The sequence below is a fragment of the Aquila chrysaetos genome, chromosome 8, assembly GCF_900496995.4.
Source record: "Aquila chrysaetos chrysaetos chromosome 8, bAquChr1.4, whole genome shotgun sequence".
NCBI classification, from domain to species: Eukaryota; Metazoa; Chordata; class Aves; order Accipitriformes; family Accipitridae; genus Aquila; species Aquila chrysaetos.
This window is the reverse complement of record NC_044011.1, coordinates 13297829-13323073: the sequence shown is the minus strand read 5'-3', so window position 1 is coordinate 13323073 and position 25245 is coordinate 13297829. Positions and strand designations below refer to the sequence as shown.

The following is a 25245-nucleotide window of genomic DNA, read 5'->3' as shown; positions in this document are numbered from 1 at the left end:
ACCAGGATGCCCATCACGTCGGCCCACAGCTGGGCGAACGCCTCCGACGTGCCGCTCTCCGCCGGGGCGGCGGGGCCGCCCGCCCGCTCCCCCTCCATGCCCCGGCCCGGCCGCCGGATCAACGCCGGCTCCCCACCACAGCCGCCGGCCCGCCCCGCCCCGCCATGCCTCGCCCGCCCCGCTCGGCTCCCGGCCCGCCCCGGGATACCGCGGGCCGTCCCTGCCGCCGCCGCCCCCCCTCAAACTTTCGGCCCAGCGACAGGGCGGCCGGCGGTGCCACTGCGGCGCGGCGGGGGCGCCCACCCGGCGGCAGAGCCCCTCCTCCTCCGCCCCCCGCCGCCACCGCCGGCCGGCCCCGCACCCCCCGCCTGCCGGTGGGCTCGCCCGGCGCACGTGGCCGCCCCGGGGCGGCAACAAAGGGCCCCGGCGCCGCCCCGGCCGGGTCCCGGGTCCCGGCGGCTGCCCCCAGCCCGAGAGCCGGGGCCGTGTGCTCGCCCGGGGAGGGCTTGTTGGTGACCGGCCCTCGCCCCGTGCCAGCGCCTCACCTGAACGCCGGGAGCTCCGGCGGCAGGCGAAGTCAACAGCGTCGTCTGAGCGCCGCGGGATGAGTAGTCGGGCGGCGGTGCCAGCCGCTCTCGTTATGTGGCCGGCATGGGAAGAGGCGACCGGTTAACTCAGATTTTTAGTTTAAGTACCGGCATCCCATCATTCTCCTGAGGAGAGGAGAGATCCGTCGCCGAGTGTATCGTAAAAGGCAAAGCTCTCCTTGGGGAAGCACTGTGGAAGCCCTTCCTCCTTCCATACGTCCTGCTTCCTATTACTTTACCCCCCCCCCCCCATATTATAATGAAATTAAATAATCACTAATTACAGACACCAATGGGGATGCTCCCACCTCCTAGGAAACAGCTGAGCGCCCGTGCACACAGGCGCACACGAGCATACTTGTTGGGGAAAGTACCATAAATAAGGTGCCCAAACCCCACTGCCCGCGGGGTGGAGGGAGCGGGAGGATGACCTGAAGGGACGGGGTGCTTCTCCCGGCCTGCCCACTGCCTCACTCCCGGCTCCCGCTGGCACCAGCAGCGAGGAAATCCTTCACTCCTCTGTGTCTCGGTGCTCATCCTTAAGCTTTGAAACGGTTAGATGCATCTTGGAACACTACTGTTTCAAGCTGTTGTTTATTAGAGGCACCTGTCTGCATGGGGGGGGGGGGGGGGGGAGTGACTTATTTAATGGATACGCAGCTCTCATGCACTGGCCAAGCACTTTAAGAGCTCATATCATCAAGCAGTTAGTAGCTTCTCCAGCATCCCACCAGCCCCGCTTGCTGCCAGGCTGGATGTTACATGCCCTGCACCACCCAAACACAACGCAGGGCTTGGCCTGGCACCTGTGCCCCCCTCCCAGGCTCCCTGGTCGCCACCGGGCTCCCCCTGGCCCCACAGCTGACAAGGCTCGCACCGATTGCACAGCACCGGCAGCCTGGAGCAACAAATGATACCATTTGCTAACAGGGCTAAAAATAGTTCTGGAGAAGGCATAAATCAGAAGAGGGGTGACTACTCTCCTCCTCTTCTCTCCACATTCCCAGCGATGCTCTTTTTTTGTCCTCAAAGCTAAGATCGCTCCTTTTACTTGTAGGCTGGGACCAAAGAGAAAAGCTGGTCAAAATGCTTCCTTTCTCAGCAACTGGTATGCAAAGAAAGGGACGAGACTTTTCTAAGCACTGTGTTAACTATGGCTTTTGCTGGAGTGGTAAACAGCACGTGCAGAACAGAGAAAAGGAGGTGGGGAGCACAGGTAGAAAATCTGAAAGAGGATTATGCTGAAAGTGGTAAAGAAACCACCAAAGATGTAGAAAGATGCACATTTTTATTGACTCTTCTTTAGGATTCACATGTAGGATACACACTATGTAATTCATCGTATTATTGACTAGTAATGAGAAATAATGAAAGGCCCAAACCAGGTATGAAATCTCTACTAATTGACCTTTAAATTGTATGCAACTATAAGCCAATGAAGTACGAGGATAAAGGCGTGCCAGTGAAGTCTCTCAGTACTCTGAGATGGCTTGCATAACTCAAAACTGGTTTAATTAGTCAGGTGTAATTTACTTAGTGCCCCTCTGAAATCCATGTTGAACCACTTAACAATAGTAATGTCAACCTACTTTAAAAATATCTGAACAAGGCACACTGTTGATCTCAGGATTTAAATATTCTGGGTCCCTCTTGTGCACACTGTCTTCTGTACACTGTCTTTTTTATAGTTTGGAGCCATATTTTAAAAAAAAAAAAACACCAAACCAACAACTCTGCAGCACAAAGTCTAAAAACCCCTCATTGTTCTGACTCAGGCAGCAATAGATTAAGATCAAATAGGTGCAAGGGGCAGCACTCCCACTTGCCTTGCCCCTCCCTGCCAATGGAGGTCATTGCTCCCATGCAAGGATGACTACACTACTTACAGAAGCAGGTCCGCACTTTTCAGCCTTGCAGTACAGGTAACAGAAACTAGATTATAAATTGTGGTGGTCCAAGAGCTGCTTCCTGAGCCATGATGTCACCTCTTTTGTGGAGGCAGCAACTTTCATCAGAGGAACATGACGCATGGCTGCGGCACTCTTCCCCTCAGCCAGTTGACTTTAATTTATCTGAGACACAGAGCCTTTGACTTAAAAAAAGGGTCATAAGGCAAAAAGATCTTGCAAAATCACTTGACTCCAGGAGCAGTTGCTTTAAGAAACAAATTGACATGAGAGAATCGCAACAAACTCATGGCAGTTTACAATAGCTACCATCTTCTATGGTCTTGCAATTATAGTATCTATTCATCTTCAGACATTCACAAGATGCCATTTCCCCGAGACATTCAATGACTATGGCATGCTAAAATATTGCCTCCTCTCCTTCCCTCAAATAGATCCCCCTCCTAGATATCACAGGGTTCCTCTATTTTAATGATGCCAATATCCTGTAGTAATAAATCCCAGGGGCATTTTACAAAAAACAGCTGCAACAAGAGTATGGGAGTTTTAGAACAAGTAGAAACTCAGACCTTACATGGGTTTTGAAGCCCAGCTATGACTGCAGTATTTGGTTTGTGTTACAACCGCTACTACACAATTACAAAGTAATTGAAATTTTGCATGTTAGAATACAATTTTTGTTTGCATTTTTATCTGTAGTTGTCTAGACAATAACTGAAGCATCCACAAAAGACCATGTTCTAGAAGCATGTTGTACTGGACCTCTATATGCTACTGGGAAGAAATAAATCTGGTCAATTTTCTGAGACTTTTGGGACATCTCACAGGAGCTCTGACCAGGCACTTAACATTTGGAAATCCTAGAAAAATGGTCAATGTGCAGTTACGGGGCAGCACTAGGCAGTGAGGCAGCGATCCTGATACGATTCCCCAGTGTGTGGCACCCACAGTGCATGGGCTCATGGTTGCTCTCACACACACTCCAATGCACTCTGGACGGAAAGTCCCTCCACAGAGCAGCTACGAAGCTCCCCACGGTTGCTCTCCTGCAAATGTCTATACAGGAGATGGAAACGGTCAACACGTATGCGGTGAATCTAGTTTCACCCAGTTATGGCAGATGCACTGTGCATGTATCCTCCTATCACACCATCAGCTGCTTGTGGGTGTGCAGTTAATAAGAGCTTCCCACATCTACACACCAGGCAGGATTAACCAACTTGGAGAGCACTCTTCTGTATTCAACAGAGATGGACTTTCTTCTCAAGGGATACTCAGAGCAGGACCCTAGCTCCAGCTTAAGGCAGCCATAGAGAAGCTCATCTCACTCCTTTCTTTACTAAGGGTTTAGGGGGATCGCCTTCACCAGGCCAAACTCTTTCTCTGTGAAAAGCACAAACCTCAGATGCAAACCTCTGAGTTATTAAGACAAAAGATGACAATCTTTGTGTCCCAAAGTAGCATGTATCATCTCACCACAGTATCACACAAAAGCAACACAATGGTTTCAACAAAGCATTTAATTGTGAAAAATTGAAATATGCATCAAAATGAACTTGAAAAGCTGATGTGCACCATCAGAACCAAATTATCACAACTGCTAGCAACCGCATAAAAAGCATTTAATCCAAGAAATCTATACCACAAACAACCCCGAGCACTTTGATATCAATTTTAAACTACACGCAAGAGGCTGGGAGAGATCGGGTTGCCTTGGGAAGCAGATCATGCCCCACAGTGTAATGGGCACCAAACTTCATAGGTTCCTGATAGATGACCTGAGGGAAATGGCTTCCTGCTCAGACGCCCAGCAATTAACTCTGCGTGCGTGAACAAAACACATGAGGTTTCTCAACAACACTAACAACACCCTGCCCAGCCCCGGAACATCAAAGCTTCAGAGAAATAAGCAAGCAAGCCATTGTATGCACAGAGGGTGCAGGGGAAGGGAGAAATAAAAATTCCAGCTAGCCCCTACAGGTGACCCGCAAAAGCCCTAAAACTCTTTAACACAAGCAAATTACAATGCAACACACTATTAGGAATTATTGTATCTCCTTTCAGCTCTCTCCCTCTTTCCCCTTGGTAAAGGTCATCAAATTGAAACACACAGTTTCACATCACAGCCTTTGATTGGAATTGCAACCCTTACTGGTTGCAGGCTCCATCCCATCAAGTTATCACAATCCGTCTTGGAACAATTTTATCTCATTCTCCTCACTACATTTTTCTGAAAGTCCTTCTAAAACATAATTTCTTTTAATTCTGACCTGTTAGTTCACTTTTAAAGTATTTTCCTTAAGAATTATTTAAGTATGATTATTATTTCTGGTCACGAGGTCCCTCAGAGTGGGTTCTCTGCATCACCCATACCAGCCAAAGGAGCCAGCAGCTGCTCTCCAGCAGAAAGCAGACATGCCAGCGGCCACTCCAGAAAGCCTCTAGCGTGGGGCAGGATGGGGACCCACACATCCAACCCATCAGCCATTCTGCTAAACAGGCTGTCACTCTGTCTCAGACACCCTTAGTACATACAGGCATAAACTGTAAGAGAGAGCTAGATCCATCGCGTGCATTTGCACATCAGACCGCTATGTATTCCTGAAATGATCAAGTTTCAGCATCGACTGCCAGTTAGATAACTACGGAAAATATTCCTGATTTTAAAAGCAGTGCAAGCAATACTTATCCAGCAACTTTAAGAGAGACAGTATTTAGACCATATACTCTTTGCTGTACGGTCAGTAATCATTATTTATTCTTTTAGAGGCTTAGCTGTCAGCTCCCTGTCTTATTGCCAGCCTCATGACTAGAGTATCACATCACAGCGAGAGCAGTACACTAATATGCCCAACACAAACCAGATGGAGTTAAGTCTGTTTAATTCTATCAGTAGAAAGCAGTTAGGAACAACGAATTGCTTTATTCTGATAAAAGTCTGAACTCTCCGCATTACATCTGATCCATCATTCCCCTGGATATCAGTACCAAACTAGATTAAAAAATAAGAAGGAGGGAGAGACACATGCCCAGGAAAATCATTCCAGTAGTCTCAATGCGTCGGGCTAGCACCACACTCGGTAGACATACAAATACGGCTAAGCTTGGCAGGCTTCAGTTAAAATATGGTGGCTGTGACTTTACATGAGAAATCATATAAGGAAAAGAAATCCAAACACAGCGAGTATCGCAGCCCTTCTGGAAGGATACCTTTTGACTCGTAAGGAGAAAGGAAAGGTTCATATCCTCCCTTCCTGCCCTCAGATGTGCTCCACAAAGGTCTCTCGTATCCTGCCCCGTTCCTCTCCCCACTGTGGAGCACAGCACCGCGTTTCTTAACCTGGGAGGCAGCAGCACTAGCTCATCCAGTGGCAGGGCTCCAAGAGCCCAAGCGTGACCAGCGAGGAGCACACATCCCTGGGGACACCACAGCCACGATCCTGCTTAGGTGCACAGCATGCCGTTCCAAAACCACCCGCAGATCAGGACTCCGTCTGTCTCCCGCGATGTCAGGCACTCTTGCTTCTTCATGTTACTTACTTCTGCCTTCTCCACCCAAACACAGCACCCTCTCGTCTCTAGCTGCATGGCAAAGCCAGCTTTGATGCCGTGTTATTTCCTGTCAACATTTAAATAGTTAGCATTCATTTTCTATTAGCTTTCTGCAGCACTTCTTACAAAATGTTTTATAAACCTTAATTAATTTTTCAGACAGGAGTTTAGCATCCTTTGGGATGTCTAGGGGTAGTCTCTATGCTGCCGTTCACAGGAGCTTGCTCAACTTCTTATATTCTTTTTGTAAGCGTCTGCTAGAAAGGATGCAGACAAATCTTTTTTGTAAGAGACTTAAAAAATCCGCAGAGACAGAACTATTTAGCTTAGCGTCCTTTGGCTGCTCCTACCCCAAATAATTTTAGAACTGTGGAAGTGAAAAAGGCAAAAAGCAAGCCTCAGAACTGGGAATAGGACTTCAGCCTCCCCTTTTTCCAAATGCGGTATCCTTTGATTCCTTTGTTGAAACTCTTAGTAAATTACTAATGAAGAGGAGTCTGATGATCTCATCCCAAAGCACATCATAAAACCAGCCAAGAACAAGGTACAACTTAGTAGCATGTGATAGCCATGTATTTCAGAGATGCTCAGTGCTGATGTAAATATCATGCCAAGTTGGCTGTAGTAAGGTGGGCAGAGCACCAACAGAGATGGCCAAGCTCACATAGTGACTGTTTTATTACTACTCACTCCATGACCAGTTCAAATTTTAAAAATAAGAATGGATACACCTCAGAGAAGATCTTCATTGCATCTCCCTTTGAAAGGAAAACTACTTTTCCTAAAAGTAATACTTTCTTGAAAAAGAAACCTAAGAGCTTTCATTAATTGTATCTTTGCAAAAGCAACCGATTATGAAATGCAAATGTAGATCTTAAAAAAAAAAAAGTTATCTGCTCGCTATCGATGGAAAGATAAAAATTCACAGAGCTGCCCTTGGCAAAATACTACAGCAAAGTATGTGTGACACAAACATGCCAATGGTAGAGACTTACAAGAAAACAAAAGAATTGCTTAGCTTCTCTTCCAGAACAGACCACTTCCACCCAAAAGTCACCTCCTCCACACTCCACCTAACACCCAGCACCCAATTTACCAATTAAATATTGTCCCAAAACATAACAGAACACAAATTATTTCCTTAACTTTCTTTAAAAGTTAATACCCCACCCTTCTGAACAAGCAGCAAACAGACCCTATCAAAGCCTGACTTTCAGTCCCACGAGGACTCAGTACTGAGCTCAGACTTTGCACTTTTCAAGCCTGTGTCCCAAGTCACACAGATATATTATTAGTGAAGGAGTAGGTGGGCCTACTTAATGCAGAAGCCAACCAACCAAAGAAACCTGCCTGATGATCTCAGCTAGCCACAGGTGAAGATAATAGACCAGACATGATTATTTGTTGTTTGCTTGCAGATCACGTCAGCCTAGGGTCAATTCTCCCTACTGCAGCCCCTTCAGAAGAACATACCAGCTTCAGCCTCTTCTTTCAGATCACTTTCTGCTGGGATAACTCCTGCTCCATCACCGGAGCTTCTCCTCGCACCTCCAACCCTGGAAACAGCTCTCATCAGCGGGCTCTGATGGATGCAGAGCACCCAGTCTTCTCTCACTTTCCAAACAGCTGCCCTACGTTTCCTTGTAAATGCTTCCTGCCCATTCCCCAGAGTACCAGATCAGACCAAAACACAGGTGTCCTCCCCATCTCAGAGTTGTGCCCCTGGGTTAGCTGACCTGTGCACCACCCAGCAAGCCCAGACACGTACATTAAGAGATAATTTAGGGAAAAACAAACAGCAGTTGACTAGCAAGCAGTTGTGTTACACGTGGTGTTGCAATTTCTGCTGTAATGATAAGTGTTCAAAGCTCACAGATGTCAGGCACCTGAAAATTACACTTGCATTTAAATATAATGGAATTTTTAAAGTAAGACTTTTGGAGTGCTTCAGCTTCAATTGTCTGAGTCATCAGGGTGCACTTAGGTCACATTTTCATGCTTTTATTGGAAAATAAAAGCCAGAATTTACATTTCCATTATTTAAAAAACAGCAGCAAATTGAGATTTTTACATCACTTGGCTCCAGGTGGTAGGATGTTAAATAAATCATCAAGCTAGTGATGAAATCAGGAGCATTCACAAGACTGTGACAATGTAGTCAAGATGATAAGTATTCATTTCAGCTGTGGCTGTAAACACAGGCATGAGCTTGATTCACAGAGCCTGTGCTCTTCTGGAGAATCCTTACTCTTCACTACCTTGGCAAGCTGTACAATCATTGAAGGCTCTCTCTGAAATCAGAGCTTCAAATTGCCATGGAAAAATATCTTAAAACCTGCTCTATGCTCACTAACAAGAGTTAACAAGGAAGCGGAGAAACATATCCGATCTGTACATTTCATTTTCCCTATATTGTTAATGACATGTTTCACTTCATAAAACTTCATTAAGTAATAAAGAAAGGAGAGAAACATCTCTTTGCAGCCAGGCACACCTTAAGCCTTGGAACTGTGCATTTGATGTCCATAAATTCATTGAAGGGGCACAAGACACTTACTACTTCTGTAACACAGCGAGGAGGGGGAGTAATTCCAAAGAGCAGCTGCTTCCAGTTAGGGCAACTCAGCTGGAAAGCAGAGGTGCCTGTCAAACTAATTAAAGCAAGGAGAAGCTGTCTCTCTGAAACTCCAGCTTTTAAGCACTGGCCAACCCACTCCCAAAATGTAATTAAAAAAAAAAGAGGGGGGCAAGCAAGAGAGACAAGTGAAAACAGGCTTAAGCATTGCTGAAAACATACCTCCAAGCTATTCTCTCAATAAATATTTTGGGAAGTTTGTGAACAGAAGGATTATTGTGACTGCGGTGGTGTGAGTGGGAGGAATTTACCCTCCACAACTCAACCAACTGCATCGATGATGATACAACAGCCCTCGAGGGCAATGAGCTAACTGCACTGGCTCCATGTTGATGAAGTTTTACAAGGAAGTCATTTTGTTTAGGTATATGTAGAGTAGGCTGGTATCTCCAGTTCTCAGAAAAATGAATCTTCATCTGCAAGGATTTAATAATTAGGCAATTCTGTTTGAATGGCCAAATATGCTTCTTCAGTACAATGTGTATCCTGTAGAAACAAAAAGTAATTGAGATTTGGGTTTTTGAAAGTTACTAATATGCTTGATCCCAGAAGTGCATCACACGTTCCTTTTGACTTCTGTGGGAAGATGTGATTTATGAGAATAAATTTAAACAAACAACTGTTGCTAGGGTAGATGAAGGTTAAAGGGACTGGAAAGGATGCAGTGATTATCTGAAAGCATGAAGGGTGTGTAAACACCAAGGGGAAACTCAGATTGCTGAAGAAAGCTCAAGAGGGTGTAACTCAGGGCAATGAGATAAATGTATGTGTTTTTAAGCCCTGAAATACTGGCTCCTAAAACGATGACATTATTTGTGTATACAAAAGAAGCTCTGGTCATTTCAGAAGACCTTGCTATTTGTCATTGAGGACAAAATATGTGAAAGTGGACTAAAAGGAATGAAAGAAATTTGCTATATTCATGAGGGGAATATGATAAATAGCAGCAGTAACTCTGTGTCTTGGGGGCAAGCCAGGTGACCTTCTGGAGTCACTTTATATTATTTGCCAGCTCCACCACTGAGGAGGCAGCAGCAGGGGCGGGTGGTGAGCCCACAAGGCTCTGGGCTAGATACAATCCATGACTTAATTTCACATGGCTTGCAGCTACATGAATTATTTTGGGTGGTTTTAATGAGTAATTCTAAGGGGTATGCTACCTGGGCAATTACCTAAGAAGTCTGAAAAGCCTACGTGGCCCTTAGGTTCCCTATGATTACACATGTGGCATTTAGGGAATACATAAGCATGTGGTAAGATGCCAGCAAGGTATTGGGCCTCATTTAGATGATTTTCATTACTCACCAACTTTCAGGTTCTTATATAGAAATTTAAAACTCCTGGAGATAAAAATAATTATTATATTTATTGTTTATTATTATTTATTTATTATATTTGTATACGTAAACTGCACGAGCAGACAGAGCTAAGAAACCACTGCATTTTGACTTGTCAAAAAGACAAATTCCTTACTTCCTAAAAGCATTCTCCAAATGTCGTGATACCTTTTTATCTCCTAGCATTTTCCAGGTAACATTATACTAACAGACATGGACTTCTTATGTTAGAAAGAAAATACAGTTGTTCTTTTGGGTAGTTACTTAAAGTAGCTTTCAATGTATTAAACATGATTTAAACTTACGCCTTCTATTGCCTGTACTTGCCCAGCTATTGTTCATGTTTGTCTGCAACCAGAAAGGAATTCAAAGGACCTAGTTATTCATAGCACCCCCAAACATGCACAATATTATTCTGATCTCTAATGAGTTCAAATGCATCCAAAGATTTTAGCAAGGGAGAAACAGTTTTAAAATATTTTAGCACCTACTATTTCCCAAAGAAGCGTGTGTGTATATAGGTAACAGAGGTTAAATAGCTGAATTGTGTTTATATGGATGTATGAGAAATGACTGTAACGCATGACACCATTCATGTCAGTGTCAAAGGGCTAAACAGTATTAGAGGCTACTTAGTGTGGCTGGTGGTTTCAAAAAAGCTTAACCTGTTCACGTTTGTCCAAGAATGCCCAGGCTTGGCTTTAAGATACAAAGATTTTGGCAGTAACAATGACCGCTGCCTCCAGCTCTTGTTCTCACTCCTGCACCATGGTAATTATAAATGAGGACTCATGAAGAGGGGAGTTCAAGAAGGCTAAGGGACAGCAAGCACAGGGCTGGAAAGATACACGGACAAGTTATATAACGTTTGTTTTTCCACCTGATTATCCTGTAAAAGTATAAAACAGCCAAATGGATTTGTCATGAATTAATTGTGTCAAATCAATTTAATTTCCTTCCTTGGAGGATAATTGATACTGGATAAGAAGTAGCAGCAGATGGAGTACATATGGAATTTAATAAAGTTTCTACCTTATTCAACACAGTCAGCTGATACCATTATAAAGTGGTACACAACTGGTTGAAAAAAACAGTTTCAGAGATTACTTTTCAGTGGTTGGTGGCCAGCCAAAGTGAAAGAATATATTGAGTGGAGTTTTGCAGGGATCTGTTCTTCAATACTTTAATTAATAGCTTGGCTGGTAGAATAGAGAATATGCTCACTAAATTTACAGATGACAGAAAGCTCAGAGAGCTTGAAAATAACTACTGAACATGAATCAAACAAGTCATCTTGTTGTAGAGCAGCAAGTTTCATGGTAAGACATACTCAGTACAGCCAGTAGGATACACAACCACACGCAAGACGTGTAGCAATCTATATGCTGCTCACCAAGCCCAAGCCCTCAGCTGGAGTACTGGGTTGTGGTTTGACTCAGCATGCCCTAGACCTCAAGACAGACATGGACTAATGGAAGAAAATGGAGAAAACAACTACATGAATGAGATGTTTACAAGCAGAGATTGAAAGGACGAGTATGCTTTATCCAAGACAAAAGAAGATTGCCACAGAATAGGATAATAATTTCAAATATGTAAAAGCTTTGCTTCACTAAGAAAAATAAACTTCTCTATCTACTGAGGACAGGGCAAGAATGAACAGGTTTAATTGCAGCAGGGGTGATGTTGAGTTAAACACTAGAAAAAGCTTTCTAACTGCAAGGTTGGTAAAAGTGGTGGAATTGATTGCCTGGGGTCAGTGTGGTGCCTTCATCGCTGTCTAACCTGTTCTTGAGAGCCTCCCAACATCCCATTATTTTGGTACAACTGATTCTGCTCTGGGGCTTGGGGTTGGCTAAATAACCTCTTAAGATTCTTTCTAGTCATTTTTTAAGATTCTTTTTTGTGTTTTAATTCTTTAAAACCAGACTGTGAAAGCCCTATGTACAGCAGCCAGCATCTATCCAAAAGGATATCTGAATGGCATTCATGCCAAAAGGCCAGCATACAATGCTGCAAGTTAGAATTAGAGCTTACAGGTATCAAGTATACCACAAAGGGCGTTGAAATGCCAGTGCCGCAGAAACACCTATTGACACCTGGAGAAATGGAGAATTTTTATACCGGTTATTTGTAAATCCTGTGATTTTGATAGTGACCTGAAGATCTAGCCCAGAGTTTGCTCCCACCTGGCCTGCTTTTAATATTAACATTTGCACAAGATGTTTGAGTGGCTGTGGCAGCATGTAACTGATATGACTGAGGATGACAGTTGCCAGAGAGACAGGCTGCTGCACAAGGAAGCCAAGAATCTCAAACTCAATATGCTTCGTAAGAATAATCCTAAAAATTACAGCTGCTCAAGGGCAAGGGGCTTCTTAGTTCAATTATACTCCAACTGAAATGCATTAAATATTTGTTTGGGTATCCCTACCCCTCTTGGCTATATCCAATGACAATCACCATAAAATACAGTCTAGCTATCTTTCCAAAAGTGAAATCATCCCCTGCTTTCTTCAAAGAAGAAATTTCTGGGGAAGCATATGTGTCTATCGGGATTTAAATGATGGAAGCACATTGCAAATGTGGTTTTCTTGTGTAAACCAGACATGCCAAGGAGTGTACAACCTTTAGCAGAAGTTACACTCAAAACAGTTATTCTGTGTTTTTCCTGTAAGACATACGTATGTGCAAGAACTGAGTGTGAAGGTGGCATGCCAAGATTAGCAGAAATGATTGGGACAGCTACGTTCTTCTCTGAGACCTTCACAGGCACCAGCCTTTTGGAAATCAGACCCTCACCGTGTCTGGAATCCCAAAACCGGACATTAGCAAAACCCCTCCTTTGGGAGCCTGAGAGGGGGAGGAGGCATGGAGAGACGTGTGCATTCACACATCCCCAGAGACAGCATTTCACAGACATCTTCATGTATTCTACACATATTCAATCATGTCATTATGTGATTGCATAGACAGACAACACTGCTATTTACATTAAAATATATGCACACAATAACATCTGTGGCTGCAGATACGCATAATATAATGTACGGTAGCCAAGTCAACAGCCAAGTGACCAACCAGCCAAAATGGCAAATTCAGCAGCAAGAAATCATTTCCCTGGGTTATGAATTCCCAAGAGGCTTCACAGGCCAGTTAGCAAGTTATCGCTCTCACTCTTCACCTGGCAGTAAGTGAGTTAAGCAAGTTGCTGATGAGGAAAAAGTGCTCCCTAAGACTCCACGGCACACACTTTCCGAGGCAGGATGCATGGAGAGAGTTAGTAAGGTTCTGTCAATTAGATACAACAGTAAAATGGCATCCCATCTGCTCTACAAATGTCAAAGAGCTTCACAGCACCTGTCTGGGGGGAAAAAATGAGCAAGAGTTTACCACAGGTTTGGATAGTCCTGTGAAACAAAGGACTCTTTGTACTAGTGCTTTCTGCAGCAAAAGTCCTTTGGAAAAGTTTGGAATATTTTTTGCAGTAGTATTTTATATCAGAGGGTGAAAGAAAAAGAAAACATATACACACCCTTTCCACACTAAATGCCTCACCACAGAAGTCAGAGTGAGTTTTGTTTTAACTTTGAAGGTGCAATAACTGTAGCTAATGACTCCACTGGTAGGAAAACCCTCCCTCCCTTCAGACGCAAAAGTTGAAAGAGGAATGAAGTCGGCAACTTACACTTTAAGTATCTCACTTCTCTTCCAGAAGGGTCTAACCCCATTCCTAGTAAATTCTACGTTTGCACATTGCAAAAGGTACAATACCAATCGTAAATCTCCCACTCACTTCCCCTGGAACAAGAGCAGTTTCTGGACAGGAGCAGCAAGAAGTTTCCTTTCTCCTTCGTAATCCAGGCAGGACCGGGCAGAGCCAGTCTGTTCTCCCTGTTGCACTGAACAGAGACAAGGTCTCCCCTAAAATCCCAGCACTCCCTTCCTGCAGCCTCTTTGCACAAACCACTTACACTTGCTTTAAAATGTCTGAAAACTAATCCAATTTGCACAAAACCCAGAAAATGAACGTTGACATGGATATAAAGCATTAACCACAGCTTCTGAAAAGAGCTTGTTTCCCTTGGTATGCCTATCTACCATGTTAAAAACCAAACTCAATCTAAAATCATCAGTGCTTGGGCTTTACCATAGCTGAAAACTACCTTGACAGCTGTGAAAGGGAGCTCCCTCTCTTCTAAGCAACTTGCATCTTACTGCCTGAACTGCCATGATGCCAGCCATCCACAATTCAAGATATTGTAATTCTTGCAGTAGTAAGCAACAATGTTACCAAAGTCAGAGGAACATATGAAGTAAAATAGGAGCTTTTGTCTACACATAAGGTTCTGGAAAGTCTAGAAATAAATAATGCAGGAATAAATTCAGGACCAGGAAATGACAGGTAGCGGGACCATGACGAAAATTTGCCTGACAAGTGTTTGCCCAAATAGGTCTTTGATGTTGTTGCAGTTTCTGAACACGTTTTGTTACTTCTTCAAATGTTTAGCATTTAGCATGTATTTTAATGTTTATTACAGAAGCATGTAGACACCTCACCTAAAGAACAAGATCTTTCTTATTATACTAAACACTGCGTATAGATTAAGGGCATCTTCACTCTACATCTGAGTCAGAAATAGAGGGTGAAGATGCACAAAGATGAAGTTATTTGCACTGAGAAACACAGCAAATAAGTAATAGAGCCAAAAAGGGTCTTCCTGAGTTGCAGTCCAGGGCAGTGCCGACGGGACCACGCTGTACTCCTCATGCTGTAAATAATCGTGCACCCATCCAGGCTACACATCACATGCTCCACGACTCTAAGAAAGCAGAGATATCTTAGGAAATGATCTGTTTTGCTGGACACCTTTTATACAATGAAGCGTAACAGAAATAAACCTGTTAAAAACATTACAGCAACAACCACAGAAAATACACAGCTGAAAGCAGACACTTACTCTTGTAACCGGGAAGGGGAAATGCTCTGTAATAAAGGCCCAAACCATGTGAAGACGTGGGAGTGTTTGCTGGAAACTAATACTTCTGTACCACAAAGTGCATGGAAAATGCAGAGTTTCACAAGAAACTGAACTGAAAAACCAAATATTTTTAAAGTCAAATCTTTTTGCAAGGAAACTTGGTATGTTAGAACTAAAAGCATTATAGTCATCTGGAGAACTTTATCAGCACCGTGATCTTTCTGGAACGTAGCACAGTGACAGGCAGTCATATTTCAGTTGTATTTTCTATAATTATCATTACTATAATTTTACATGGAAGTAGCAGACACTATATCATAATGACCCACGGTCATCATTTGCTGACACAGTACTGAAGGTGAAGAATCATGGAGTATTCAACTACAACCGTACTAATCTAGGTTTGTAAGAATCATAGCGATAGTTTTCTTTCTTCATTTCAGGCTCCTGCATATTTCTGGATTTCATGTTACCTCCCCATAGTGAAAACTATATGCCAATATGGTGAAAGGGGAGAAAGAGAAATGAGACATTTAGAATAATCTAGCTCCTGAAGTCCTTTCCATGTTTGTATCAGTGGAGTAAACTAATTACTTTTGAAACCTCTACTGCTAATCTTCACTGCTTAAATACATAGCAGATGCCTTCCTCTTGTTTACTAGCAGCAATGCAGGTAACAAACACTGTGAATTCACCATTAATTCCTAATATATTGTTTCTGAAGCTGTGGTTTTCAGCTTGTGCTTCACGGACGCCTGAGGCCCTTACTAAGTATCTGAATGAAGTCCTTATAAAGTAATGAAGAAAATTTCTTAGTTTTTAATAGCCTTAAATTCACCACACCAATTTGCATCTATGCCTAGACATCTTTAGGAATACAGAAAAGTTGCAAATCACTTTCGCTGAGTTTCAACCAGAGTCTGAAAATAACTAGGTAAGTTACAGTACCAGATTAATGGTTAAACATGCAGAATATGCCATTAAATGATGGTATGTACTAACAGAAGTCACAGCTAATGTGTAGGAATGGTTGCAAGCAAAAAGTATGCAAGATAATTAGTTATTTGGGGGCAGTTTAGCAGTCAGTTCAACACAGCAATGTCCTAGCAGTTAGGTGACTAAGAAGCATAGAGGGCCTCAAATATATGTAGACTGCACTAAAATGCACGGTCTTCAAAGGAAGGAGAAAGAAGCAGTGAAAAGGAGGAGGTGGCTGCGATGTTTTCAAGGAAATTACAAACTCTTTTAAGACATCTAAGCCCTTAGGTATGCAGGATTTTTCTCCCAAGTTTTTTTTAAAAACCTGTTCAGAAGTTTGTTTCCCTTTGTTAGGGTCTTGAGCCTCTTCCTTTGCCTGTTGTTTGCCCTTCAATTTATCAGGAGCCCAGGAACCCCCAGCCCGAGTGGGAAGCACTCCTGCTCCTCTCTAGGTACTTATGCACCTTAGTGACCTCCCTCCATCCATAGCTCTGGCCTCTTTCAGGAGGGGCAAAAAGCTTCTCTTACTTCAAAAAAACAGAGCAGGAAATGCACAGAAACAAACCCATGGATTCCTAGGGAAAGCGGGACAAATTTAGACAATAATTGGGCTAAGGGAGAAGGGGCTCCCTAAGCGTCACCTTAGACCATACCAAACTAGTGCAAAAGACCAGGCAGAGGAGAGGGGCACACGTGGACGTGCGTGCATACGTGCACACGCGCACATGCACACGTTGGGGCTGGATGCAGAGGATACTGCCGGGAGTGCTTTGACTTCTTTGATCATGGGATAATGGCTCCACGACAGATTCCCTGCTATTCTGCTGTTATCCATCTAGTGAAGAAAGAGAGAAAACAACAAAGTGAACTAAATTCTCCCCTCTCAACCAAAACAATGCAGACAACGGTCAAAACCCAAGGAAGTAATGGAAAGGAGGAAAAAAAAAGAGCACAAACTCTGAAGAGGGGAAAAGAGATACTGGGGTTCACTCTAAGGTCACAAGAGGAACAGGAACAAATAGCAGCTCAGTCTGGCGAACGTATTAAAAGCCTATGTGCTAATAAAAGAGCTATGAGGAATAAAACAGGAGGAATGCATAGGAATAACAGGAAGCCTTAATGCATAATAAAGTATGAGATTTAACTGGCATAACAGAAACTTGCTGAGAATTCACACAACTGAAATTCTAACATAGAAAAGGTACAGTTTGTTTGGGAATGATAGGCAAGAGAGAGGCCTGCATCTGTATTTCAAAGGTAACGTATGCTTGTTCCAAACTCTGGAAAGACAGAGCAGAAAGCCCCGTTGAGAGTTTTGGGGCATTAATAAGAGGAAAAAATAACAAAAGGTCTGGTACTGTTGAACACCTACAATAGATGACTACATCTGGTATAAAGTGGGTTGAATAAGGATTATTTCTGAATAGTATCACACAAAGCAGAACCTTCTGGTAAGCAGAAAGACTTAACTATGCAAATGCTGCTGAGACACAAACCCCACAGGCCACTAAGCGTGTCTTTGGTACATAGGTGAGAGAAAGTGGCTAGAGGTGGTCACGACAGATGCAGCCTGGGCACGAAACAGGGAGAGAAACCGAGCCTTATCCACCCCCAGAGAGGGCACCGGAGCAGTCTGGGTCCCCGCAGGCTCGCCGGCCCCTTGCAGGGCTGCCCCACGCAGCCGCCCTGCCCCACACCACCTCTGCCCTCCGGCTGCCTCAGCCACGGACACCAAAATCTTCCTGGCACCCAAGTCTGGCGAGGCCAATAGGATAGATGCAGGCACAACAATACAGATGGTTAATGTTGTTGCAGAAGACAGAAAAAAGGCAAGTAAATGCTCATCTTTATGAGCCAAAAGTAGGTTTCACAGGGGCCCCACTGACCTTTCAGTCTGACCTAAATTTACAGGAAAAAATGCTCAGGAACAAAGAATCACACACACTATTTGTAAGCACGTAAAGATTTCAAGGTCACGTGCCTTTGTGAGAAACAATGTAAATTATTGTCAAATAAAGATAATTTTTGTTCAATAGTACAATGAGATACCTTACAAGTATGAAGGAAGCAGATGAGATATATCTCCATTTTCATACGGTTCCCAATGCTGCTTCACATGGCATATTCATGAAGAGAACGGTCTACGTGAAATTGTCAGTGAACGTCAGTGCACGACAGGGAAACTACATCAGAGTATTTATCAGTGGTTCCTCATCAAATTGGGAAGATGCATCAAGACATTTTGACACTACTTAATATTTTTACAGCATACTCGTTTAGGGGCTGTTCGCATTTTGAGAATTGTGACCAAGACACCCGTTTCGAGGCTCTTCCAGGGCCAATAACCAGCCTCTCCAGATCACGATGCTCAGCAGCAAACTGCAAGAAGTGCTTGAACCTGCAGAGGCCAACAGAAATTGCTGAAAACCACGAGTGAGTAAGAGAGGACCATGTCGTAGGCTAGCCTCCGATGCGGATGATGCAATCAGATTTCTGAGTTTTCAGATTGCACAAAGCTAAAAGGAGCTGCAGGCAAACTGGAGAGCATGATTAGATACACAGATGGATATGGAAATTGGAGAAACGGGCTAAGGCAAACAGGAGGCAGTATGCAAAAAGGACATATTGTTGCAAAATACTTCACTTGGGAAGACATAAGTTAGGAGGATGAGCAGGAGATGGGAGACAGCTGGCCCTGAGGCAGTTCTCACAAAAGGAACTGCAGGCTGCAGGCTGAACATGAGTCAACTTCTTTCTTGCCATCATAGAAAAGCAGCCATTATATAAAGATTTACTAACAGACAGCGTGTAAAATAAATCTCTTGCTCTCCTCAGCATTGCAAGACCTCCATCAGGTGGGCTATGAGACTCATTGCTGACACTGCACTTCAAAAAAGATCTGAATCAATTAAGAGTCCAGAGAACACCTTAAATAACCTAGAGACCTAGTTGTTAGATCTGCAAAACATGTCCTTCAAAAAAACCCCAACTGCTTGGGAGTTAGTGCTAGCTCAGTTGGAAGATCTTCAACGTAAGAATTTAGGACAGCTGGCACTTCCTTGCCCCTCTACAAACAGACAAAGTTATGTGGACACAAATTTTTATTTTTTTTTTTTTAATGGAAATGGAGATTAGGAGAAGAAAGCAGGGATTTTTAACCCTCTTGATTTTACAGTGCATGAAAATACAATTTCAGCATATTTCAAATACTGAAGAAACCTCACCTGACATAATAAGATACCAAAAATATATTGGGGAGAATTTCCTAAAGAAGAATTCCCATTATTCAGAAAGCCTAACCTAAGCTTGAGCAGCTGAGATCAAGAATACTGCCTATTTACAACAGACTATAAGAGGAAGAAAATTGAAAGTATTAAAAAAAGATGTTCTTCATATTTTATGAAGAAAAGAGAATAAAGCCCAGTTTCTTTAATTTTTTATTATTTTCTCTTAAAATAGACAATCTGCACTTAGAGATAAATAATCGTCCCTCCATAGTGGTATCTTTGCACAAAGTTCAAGTGGTATCTTTCAAATTCATTTAAACCAAATGTATAGCGACACTACATTGTATTTCCTTTTTATTCACTTTGTCTACTTTCTTTGTTCAGAGAAATACAAATTTAGCTGCAGTCCATTTAGGGTGCAGTAGTTCCCACTGATATAGCGAGGGATGCAAACAGCCAAGTCTTCTCCAACCAGAATGACTCAAGTCCTGTTTTTGTCACCATCATTTTTCCTAATGAGTCTTCTGAAAGTGTAGGGACTTTGAAAAAATATTTTTAGTACTTCCCAATGGGGATGCGTTCTGTATTTATCACCACTGAAGGAACAGTGAAACTGAACAGTCCAGATTTTTTTTTTCTTTCCTTTTAAATTCTTATGTACTAGTATAATACTACAATATGTGAGATGATTACACTTGTGGAAACCTGCTTATGTAGTTGGAACAAGAGTCTCTGCTGGAACTTTTAAAATAACTTGGTTCAGTTCTACACATGATTCTAGGAATTAAGAATCTTAAGCTTGATTTTATACCATCTGCTATGAAGTGTATATACTGTAAAGTACTTTATACTTTTAAAATTTTTATTATTCATTTTGCTGAAGCGTAGTCTGCAATTTTTTTGGAAACTAGGCATATAATTGAACAGCTTCTGAGTTAGAGTTACAACTTGCTTATATAAAAGGCACTGACACGAAAAAAGTGACAACTCCTCATTTCAGTGCCAACAAAGAACCATATTTTGCAAGCTTTCACACACAGAAAATTTGTAAGTCATGTAAAAGTTCCAACTGAAAACCAAACATTTTCTGATTTTATTTTCCTAAAGCCCTTTGGTTTGACACCTAATTTAATTCCCAGAGAGTGAGAAGGGAATACTCTGCTTTGCTGTGCTCTGGTATCTTAAAGCTCAGCATGTTGCTAACATCCGTGCATCATTGGAAACAGGCCTTGCATGCCCCCAGGCACTTTTTTTTCACATCTTGACTGCATTTTCTCAACTGAATTACCCCCACCCATTTGGCAGACAAAAGGCTCAGAGGTACACTCTGATTCAAAGGCTTTACTTTGTAAGGGAAAGTCACTCTTAATTGAGTTTTCATTTCTTGTGCCATCCTTGGGAAGTACTAACAGCTTCAGTCACCCAATGAATCACTGAAGTGTTATGTTCTCCGATACGGGTGCCCTGAACAGAAAATTATATCTAGACCAAGTGAATACATAGGAGCAACATTTAGTTTCTGTTGACTCTAAAACAATGTGAGTAGGTGAGTAGCTAGAGGATGTAGCAAGTGAGAAACAATCTGAATTCAAGCTAAATTCAAGAAGCAAGTTTTCACTAATATTTAAAGCAGAGAGAGAAAAAAAACCTCACACAACTAACATTTATCCACATCCTGTTGCTCCACATTTGTACCTATTGGTCTCTTCCCTTTCAATTTAAACATTCCTCACCTTCATATTTATCCACAAACTTTATTTAAAGAGAGAAATCAAAAATATAAACCAACACTAAAATCTTACCTGTAATTATAACTGTCTAACTTCATTTCTTGCCTTTCTGCGATAAGAAGACAGCAAGCAGCAGAACTGTTTACAAACAGTAATATCAGAAGTAATGCTTCTATTTCTCAGGGTGAAACCAGTTTGAAAGTAACTGTTTATTTTCAATCAAACATGCTATGCCAGTAACTATTAAATTCATTAACCATATGATTATTAACCATATGATAGCTTTGTAAAAAGCATCAGTGTAATCTGAATGTAGTTTGGAAATACAGGTAGGTAGCTATAGAAATATAAGAGGATGGAGTGATTTAAATGACTTACCATCTGACATCAATGAATAGCAACTTTCTCAATAGGGATTAAGTTAATTCTTCTTTAAAGCACAGGCTGTTCTTCAAAGCATCTATGCCACTCAATTCTGCACCAACTTCCAGACCCAGCAATGGGAAAAACCCCATCGACCATCAAAACAGCACTTCATGCTCCAGATGAAAAATATCAGCAAGCCAAACAGTCCCATTCCTAAAGAAGAGCCATGCCTCCTAAAAACGCTGGGTAACCACTCCCTAAAATATTAAAAAGTATATAGACGGGTGCATACAAAGGCTCAGAGGAGCTGAGCCAAAGGCCTTGCTGACTCCCCAGCACTACATTTCAAACAAAGGCAGAGCCGCCCAGCTGCAGTTGTCCAGCTGCTGGCCTTCCTTTGACACACACCTTTTTCCCTTTCTGCTAGACGTGTGTCATTTCCACCGCTGCGCGCCAGCTACCCGCTAATGCCGACTGCCAACACACCGCTGCGGCGGGGCTGGGCCCGCAAGGCAAGGGCTCTCTGGCTTGCGAGGGGAGCAGCCAGCCCCAGCACCACCCCAGCATCACCCCAGCATCACATTGGGGGTGTCCCTCACCCACAGGGCATGGTCTCAGCCCCGGTGCCCAGCCCAGGCTGGTCCCCTCACAGCTTCCCCTCCAGCCTGGACCAACCCAAATCCCGCCAGTTATGAAAACCACTGATAAGGATTGTACCGCCAATTTGTCGTGGCCTTCTGAATCTTATCTAGGACTAAATACAGCAAAAGCTTTGTAACTGCACAAACGAAAGTGAACTTGGAGTGCAGAAAGCAAGCAAATGTGTTGAAAAATTGGCTTGTTCCTATATATACACACACAGATTTCTCTTAGACATATGCACGCACACACTCATGGAAGATTTTAAATGTTAGGCCTTTAGAAGGTCCCTGTGTATAATTTTCTAAAATACCTTTTTAGCTCTATTTGGAAGCAAGTTAAAAAATAAAGTACTCTATCAAGGACATACATCACTATGAGTTCAAAAGGGGTAAAATGATTCTGAGATGGAGAGCCATATAAGAAGTCCCTCCGCACTGTTGTAAGTGACTGATGTTCTTAGACTTTCCCTTTTCACATTAAAAATGTCTTGATTTCTTTCTCATATGAGCAAAAGTGTCATTGCTGTTTTGGAGTACCGGAAGGGCAGAAACCCATTTTTCTGCAAATGATGGTGATTGTGGTGATTTTAAATAATTTCCCCATACTCCATTATTTTCATTAGCTCACCTTTGCAGCTTCAGCGACTCCTGCGTTTGCAAAGCAAAGCTGCACTCTGGCAGCAGCAGCAGCTCTTTGCAGTCGCTATAGGTGGCATTTCCATCTGCAGCTATTAAATCGGCCAATTCCTGGAGGGTCTGCTTCTCCCACGCTCCCAGGAGGAGAAAGAGGGCCCGACCTCAATATTACAGGGACAAACAGTGTGGGCTAGAGCTGCACACCATCCTGACCCCACCAACCATCCCTGCTTGCTGTGGCAAGAGGAATGAGAGCTGAGACGAAGTGAGATGTATATAACAAACAGCCACAGTCCTTGGGCTCCGGGACAGGGATTTACACCCACGTTTACACCCAGTGGCAGTGGCCTTGGGACCAAAGTGAGCAGGAGCAGCCTCAGCCCATCCGAGCACAACACCGACCGTCCAAGGGGGGCGAGGCAGAAGCGCTGAGGGAAAGGGCTGAGGGGGGTGCAGGAGGGTCGGGGGCTGTGCCTGACAGCTGAGGATCCCCGGCAGGAACAACACAGGAAGGAAGCGGGAAACATGCTGTCGCCTATTCTCAGGATTTCATTTCAAGTCTTGAGAATCTCCTGTTTTCATTAAAAGAAAAGGAAAGAAAATCCCCTGTTTACTCCTTCTGGTTCAGAGTAAAAGATTAAAGTGAGAAAATTTTAAATGCTTCCTTACGCCTCCACAGGGTTTAAAATTTAGAAAGTAAATACAGAGACTTTACCAATCTATTTTTAACCTTGTGATTCAGTCTGATTCAAGTATTTCAAATGTTTGTATATGGCCACGGAGGGAATAACTCGTTCTTAACAAAACTTCCATATGCTTAATGTGTGTGTGTGTGAATTTCACGTACGTTTAATGACAAATGTCCAATTAGACATATGCATGCATTCAAAAACATGGCACAACTACCCCACACTAGGAAATCAATAGCAGAAAAGGGGCAAAAAGACAGTATACACTGCAGAATTCATAAGACAGTGTCAGAGAGAATTTTTGGTTTTCAAGTTGATCAATTTCCCCTCTGAAAGCTGAGCTTTACAACCTCTGCTGAACAGTCACAATGCCAGAAAAAAGGCTTAAGCTTCCAAATTTAAAGTATGAGCAGGGAGTAAGCCAGCGAATTACCTTTGGCTGTCTCTCCCACCTTATACCCATTGAAAATAACAGATGCACAATATATTTCCTGAGGAAATTTTATTGCTGTCAATCTTGTGAAGTGTACTGCTGAGGACAGTCTCACTGCATATGCTGCCTCTGTAGGCATCGAACAATAAAGATGTGGGGAGAACTGGCCTGAACTTCTCCCAGGGCCGCACAAGACATTCCTGCAGGTGACCATGGTGTCCCTGTGCCAGCAATTCTGCAGGTACCCCATGTCCTCCCAGCGTGGGCTTCTCTAATCCCCCCATGCCATCTGTCTCCCTGTGTCCCAGGTACCTGGGTCTGTAAGCACGAGACATTAACCCACTTGTGATCCCTTTCCCTCTGTTGTGCCTCCATCCCTTGACCCTCACTGGATGCCACAGCCTGTAGCGGATACAACATTTGTATGTCCCCTCATCCTCCCCCTCCACATCTCCTGACCAGGACGCTTTAATGTCCTCCTGTACCAGGACCTCTGCTCCCATTTACCTCTCTTGCTGGATGCCTCTGTCAGCTCTCGCTTCTGCGTTTTTCCATGTCTCTCAGTCAAAGATTTTTTTAATGCATCTGACTCACCTACCAGAGTTCCTCATGGCTACTCCTTCCCTCATGCACCCTGTTCTCCTTGCTGCTTGTCCTCCCCATTTTCCCAGCTCCCGCTGCAAGAGAACAGCAGTCCCGGGTTTCCGGGCATCAGCTTCTCAAACCGTATCAGGACAGTAAGTGGGGAAGCTGGTTTGCTGGTTGCTGTTAATGGATACAACTCTCAGCCACTTATTTATTTATCTGTCAATAAATTTATTCTGTTATCTGTTACCTGTCAGAGAGATGTTCTGTGGTTCCCTTTAATTCCTCCACTGTTGCTTGCTTCAGGCCAAAACCCCCAATTATATATGTTTACGACCATGAACTGAGGTGGTCACGCAATGTTTATGCATTTAAACATAAATTTATGCATTGTTTATGCATTTAAACATAAACGCATTAAATGTTAAATGCATTTAAACATTGCATTTAAACAATCCTGCAATATTTAAATGCTACAGATGTATAAACAGAAACGGTGTCTAGTTGAATGAAAGATCTTCCAGACTGCCCAATTAAAACGGGGTTTACACACAGTCTTGAAAGTCGAATAAGGATTTACTCCATGTGTCCCCCTGGGAAATCACAAGTGCAGAGATTAAAACAAAAATGGCATGGAACAACGCAAGAGATTACGGCTCTAACACATGCAATCAGTAACTAACAATTTTTAAACATACAGCAATTTTCTACTTAATGTTCCTGATGGGCTCTTTCCAGGAGTGGGCTCGGGATAGCTAATTTGATTATGGTAACAGCGCGTCTCATTTCAGCGATAACGGCTTTATTGCTTGTCCCTTGTTATGACTGCCCAGATCCGAAAAAGTGCGAGGAGAGCGTGAGGGTTTCAAGAGGCCCTCCCTCATCTCTCCCACAGGCAGGGCTTCTCCGCAGCCATATGTCCCCCAGCCGGAGGAACGCCCCAGAAGTCTTCCTCGGCCA

The 25245-nt window shown here is 43.2% G+C and overlaps 1 protein-coding gene across 6 annotated transcripts in view; it reads right to left on the bottom strand.

Annotated features, from left to right (window-relative positions):
* SASH1 (SAM and SH3 domain containing 1) overlaps nucleotides 1-25245 on the bottom strand; it is a 570731-nt gene that overhangs the window by 127174 nt on the left and 418312 nt on the right. Inside the window, exon 1 of one of the 6 annotated variants that reach the window (XM_030022554.1) lies at nucleotides 3-156. The exons of the other annotated variants lie outside the window; for them this stretch is intronic. Coding sequence (XP_029878414.1) covers nucleotides 3-98 — 96 coding nt within the window. The 5' untranslated portion in view covers nucleotides 99-156. Of the gene's footprint in view, nucleotides 1-2; nucleotides 157-25245 lie in introns of those variants that run through there. 6 annotated transcript variants of the gene reach the window in all.